Source organism: Sprattus sprattus, assembly GCF_963457725.1.
Source record: "Sprattus sprattus genome assembly, chromosome: 15".
Classification (NCBI taxonomy): Eukaryota; Metazoa; Chordata; class Actinopteri; order Clupeiformes; family Clupeidae; genus Sprattus; species Sprattus sprattus.
The window spans coordinates 29683147-29688146 of NC_137913.1; the positions used below are offsets into that span (position 1 = coordinate 29683147).

Sequence of the window (5000 nt, forward strand, 5' to 3'; positions counted from 1 at the left end):
TGTGACTAAACACATCACACTGAGAGTCCTGGGTGAGAAGAAGTAAAATGTCAGTGAGTCACTTGCTGTTGAAAGAGAGCGTTAGAGTAACTCAGATTCAGGGGGCGTGTGTGTGTGTGTGTGTGTGTCTGTGTGTGTGCTTGTGTGTGTGTGTGTGTGTGTGTGTGTGTGTGTGTGTGTGTGTGTGTGTGTGTGTGTGTGTGTGTGTGTGTGTGTGTGTGTGTGTGTGTGTGTGTGTCTGTGTGTGAGAGTGTGTGTTTGAGTGTGTCTGAGAGTGTGTGCGAGAAGCTCATTATTCTTTGCTCACTCAGTTGACTCTCCTTAAGGCCTGTCCACACTGCCTGCGATAACTAGAACCATAACCCTTAATACTATAGTTGAATAACACCGGCAACATCCACACCACAAACTAGAACAATAACAACATGAAGGACGATATTGTTAGGTATCACTTTCAGAGCGATTGTGTGAACGATCAAATTTTAAAGCCATCACATGAAAACATGATTTATTATTTCTGAGAGTTAGGTGAGTGTGGACGCTCATATCACTTTAGTAACAGTTGTCATTAGAGTTATTGCTGGCGGTGTGGACGGCCCTTTAGTTCTTCTTAGTGCATGTGCATGTGCGTGTGCATGCGTGTGTGTGTGTGTGTGTGTGTGGTTATGTACCTGATGCCGTGGATGTTCTTGATGGCATAGCTGATCTCCTTACGCAGCTCCTTCTCATCACACTCCATCTGAGCAACAGACAGAGAAGCAGAGTAGGTGAGTAATACAATCATACTGAGACACTGACACACTGCCAACTGTTATCTTGAGTACAGTCTTAAAACACAACATAGACACACACACACACACACACACACACACACACACACACACACACACACATACAAAGCTTAAGAGGTGTTGAAAAGAGAGGCGGAAAAGAGGAAAAGAGCATTTTGTGTTTTTTGTCTTTGCTAGCGAGATATTTACATATCATTCATATTCATGGTCCACCTACAGTACTGTTCTGTATAATTCAGCTGTGCCTTTGACCCTTCCATCGTAAAAAAGCTCAATTTCATCACTCTATGGGGTCAAAGACAAACCCTTCTGGCATGAAGTACGCACTGATATAACTGGGCAGATGTCTTTACTTCTAATGGACTTCGGCTTGTGTGTGTGAGCTTATGCTGTGTGTGTGTGTGTGTGTGTGTGTGTGTGTGTGTGTGTGTGTGTGTGTGTAGTTCAGTAGTGAGCGTCACCTTGACAAGCTCGAAGGGGAAGCGCTCATGGAAGATGCGGTTGATACGAGCACCTCCTGACAGCTCATAGGTGTCAATCTGATCACCTGAGCCCTCTATGCACTTCTCAAAGTCCACGGCAAACTGCTGCACCATCCTATAGTCAGAGGGGGGAAGGAGCAGGTTATTAACAGGCACACAGACACACAGACACACACACACAGACACACACACACAGACACACACACACACTCACACACAGTCTAGGCGGTACTGTGTGTCAGTGTGTGTGTGCGTGTGTGTGTGTGTGTGTGTGTGACTCACTGTAGCAGGGCTTTGGTCTTGTGTGAGCGGTTGTCTAGGCCGTAGTGTGTGGTGTGTGTGTGTGTGTGTGTGTGTGTGTGTGTGTGTGTGTGTGTGTGTGTGTGTGACTCACTGTAGTAAGGCTTTGGTCTTGCGTGAGGGGTCGTCTGGCCTGAAGTTCTTGTACTCCTCCACCTCCTTCTCAATGGACAGTAGCTGGCTCTGTAACTTGTTCCGCAACGCCGGCAGCGTGTCGCGGATGTGATTGGTCAGTTGCTTTGGGACAGAGGAAAATCTGAATGAGTTATGCGCTGTGATTGGTCAGTTGTTTAGGTGTAGAGGAAAACCTGAAAGAGTTATGCGGTGTGATTGGTCAGTTGATTTGTGAAAACAGCAATGCTCAATGACATTTATTTTTTTGAGGAAGATAGAGAATCTGATTGAGGTCTTCGATGTGATTAGTTGCTTGCTTTGTGATCTGACTCCTCTTTAGATACAGGGATATATTTGGAGTTTTAACTAATCTCTTTAGGAAAATAAAGAAGCTGAATGAATAGTTAGTTGATCTGGTGAAGGGAGATGTTCTTTCAACTGTTCTGATTGAAGAGAATAAATAATGTAGAGTTAATGTTATCTGATCTGATTTCTGTGTCGTGTGAACATCACCTGTTTCTACTCTCTCTGAGTGCACCTTTCCTGGGAGTGTGTGTGTTTTTGTGTGTGTATGTGTGTGTGTGTGTGTGGCGTGTGTGTGTGTATGCATGTGTGGCGTGTGTGTGTGTATGCATGTGTGGCGTATGTGTGTGTGTGTGTGTGTGTGTGTGTGTGTGTATGCATGTGTGGCGTATGTGTGTGTGTGTGTGTGTGTGTGTGTGTGTATGCATGTGTGGCGTATGTGTGTGTGTGTGTGTGTGTGTGTGTGTGTATGCATGTGTGGTGTGTGCCGAGTGCATGCTTCCTGGGGGTGTGGTTGACCTGGTTGAGGGTCTTCTGCAGGTAGACGGTACCCATGCGTTCAGCCAGGTGTCTGTACGAAGGGTGTGTCAGGAAGAACTTCCTCTCGGCTGCCATGGCAGCGGTGATGTCCTTCTTTCCATCAATATCCTTCTGGCTGCGGTTTACTACACCAATGTAGCCTGCAGGGGGCGATACTCACACACTGAGAATAGTTACACTACAGAAATCACATCTCGTAACTCCTCATAACCTCAGAGTAGGATGAGCAGCCTTTAGGATACATTCAAGAAAATGCACCACTGTGGGACAAATGACTATGTAGGAGCCATTTCTGTATTTATTTTATACGTTATTTCAATGCTTGCATTTAATTCTATTTTCTGAGAATTTCTGCCCTCTACAGGTCGAAGGGCCTTTAAATAGGAGCGTAACCTGTTGGTTGACTAGGAGCACACAGCTTTTGAGCTTGCGCTGTGATTATTTGCTGGCTTGTTGGCGAGGATAGGCCTCTTTGCTCTTTGTGCTTTAAACTTTTATTAATTTGATTTGCAAACCAGTTGTAACATCTATTTTTTTAATAAACCAAACCACTTGGAATTGTCCCCGGACCGCTTTGGATTTCATTTATTTCACAGACAAGTGTCAAAGAGCCCCAAGTCAACGCCAACTACGTGACTAAACAAACGGATACTTGCAGGATAATTAGTCACTAAAGACTATTTATCTTCTATCATGCATATCTATTAATTCGATGAATTAATAAAGTGAAATAAAAGACCCAGTATATCTCAAACTATACCATAAACATCTGCAGTGACTAATTGGGATGCATAACCAGAAACTGTAAGAGTTTTATACATCTCTTATTGATATCTCACAGAATCCTGTGGATTGTTTTGTTCCTAGGGCAACGACTCACCTCTGCGAAGTGGGAGGAGCTTGTTCTCCAAAATTTCACAAGCATTCGTTCCTTCGTCCATCAGGTCCAGTTTAGTAATAACACCAATGGTCCTGAGACCTACACACACACGCACACACACACACACTTCAATAATCTGAAAGAGAAAAAGCAAGCATGTCTGAAACATTCCTCTGTGAGGACGCGGCCTAACCTTGAGGGTCGACCTCTTTGGCGATCTTGAGGGCGTCTGAGTTGGCCAGGTCAGCGTTGGCAGGGGACACAGCCAGCAGAAGGCAGTTGTCCTTGGTGACGAACTGCATGAGCATGTCTTTGATCTGCTGCTCGATGTCCGCCGGTTGGTCGCCCACCGGGACTTTGGTCATCCCCGGCAGGTCCACCAGAGTCAGGTTCAAAACTGACGGCATGGAGGGTGACGACAAATAGGTACACAGGGAAACACTATGATAGGGAAAATATACTTCTACTGTCCACTATTTATCTATTTATGAGTTGCTGTACCAAACCATACAGTGAGTATGCATGCATGTTTATATGTGTATGTATATGAATTTGGCCTCGTCTACTCATCTGTGAACAGGTGACATGGTGCATGCTGGTGTGTGTGTGTGACAGAGAGAGAGAGAGAGTGGGTATGTGTGTGTGATTTGTGTGAGGGCGTGTCTGTGTCTGTGAGTATTTTTGTGAGTGTGTGACTGTGTTTCTGTGTGTGTGTGTGTGTGTCTGTGTGTGTGTGTGTGTGTGTGTCCGTGTGTGTACACCAGTCATACCATGTGGAGAGTACACCCTCAGGTTGATTGGCACAGGTGAGATGCCTTTGTTCTGTCCCGTGGCTCTGTCAGTTTCCGCCTCGATCTCCAGACGCACCTCATCAAAGTCTGTGAACTTCTTCCCTTTGCAGTGTAGAAACTCAGCATACTCTGAAGACAGGGCATGAACACAGCACACACATCAGGAGAGGAGCACATACATCTGTAGGCCAACTCAGTCACACATCAGGAGAGGAGCACACACATCAGGACAGAACCACACACATCAGGACAGGAGCACCCACATCTGTAGGCCAACTCAGTCACACATCAGGACAGGAGCACCCACATCTGTAGGCCAACTCAGTCACACATCAGGACAGGACCACACACATCTGTAGGCCAACTCAGTCACACATCAGGACAGGACCACACACATCAGGAGAGGAGCCCAAACAACAGGACAGGAGCACACACATCTGTAGGCTAACTCAGTCATACAACAGGACAGGACCACACACATCAGGAGAGAAGCACACACATCAGGAGAGGAGCACACACATCAGGACAGGAGCACACACATAAGGACAGGTGCACACACATAAGGAGAGGAGCACACACATCTGTAGGCCAACTCAGTCACACATCAGGACAGGAGCACACACATCTGTAGGCCAACTCAGTCACACATCAGGAGAGGAGCACACACATCAGGACAGAACCACACACATCAGGACAGGAGCACACACATCTGTAGGCCAACTTAGTCACACATCAGGACAGGAGCACACACATCAGGACAGGAGCACACACATCTGTAGGCCAACTTAGTCACACATCA

The 5000-nt window shown here is 46.2% G+C and overlaps 1 protein-coding gene across 3 annotated transcripts in view; it reads right to left on the bottom strand.

Annotated features, from left to right (window-relative positions):
• Positions 1-5000, bottom strand: part of dnm1b (dynamin 1b) — a gene marked incomplete at both ends in the record, with an annotated part of 25482 nt that overhangs the window by 16256 nt on the left and 4226 nt on the right. For all 3 annotated transcript variants that reach the window (XM_080851962.1, XM_080851960.1, XM_080851961.1), the window contains 7 exons: positions 672-739; positions 1253-1388; positions 1668-1810; positions 2510-2670; positions 3411-3509; positions 3604-3807; positions 4181-4330. In XM_080851962.1, coding sequence (XP_080708088.1) covers positions 672-739; positions 1253-1388; positions 1668-1810; positions 2510-2670; positions 3411-3509; positions 3604-3807; positions 4181-4330 — 961 coding nt within the window. The remainder of the gene's footprint in view (positions 1-671; positions 740-1252; positions 1389-1667; positions 1811-2509; positions 2671-3410; positions 3510-3603; positions 3808-4180; positions 4331-5000) is intronic.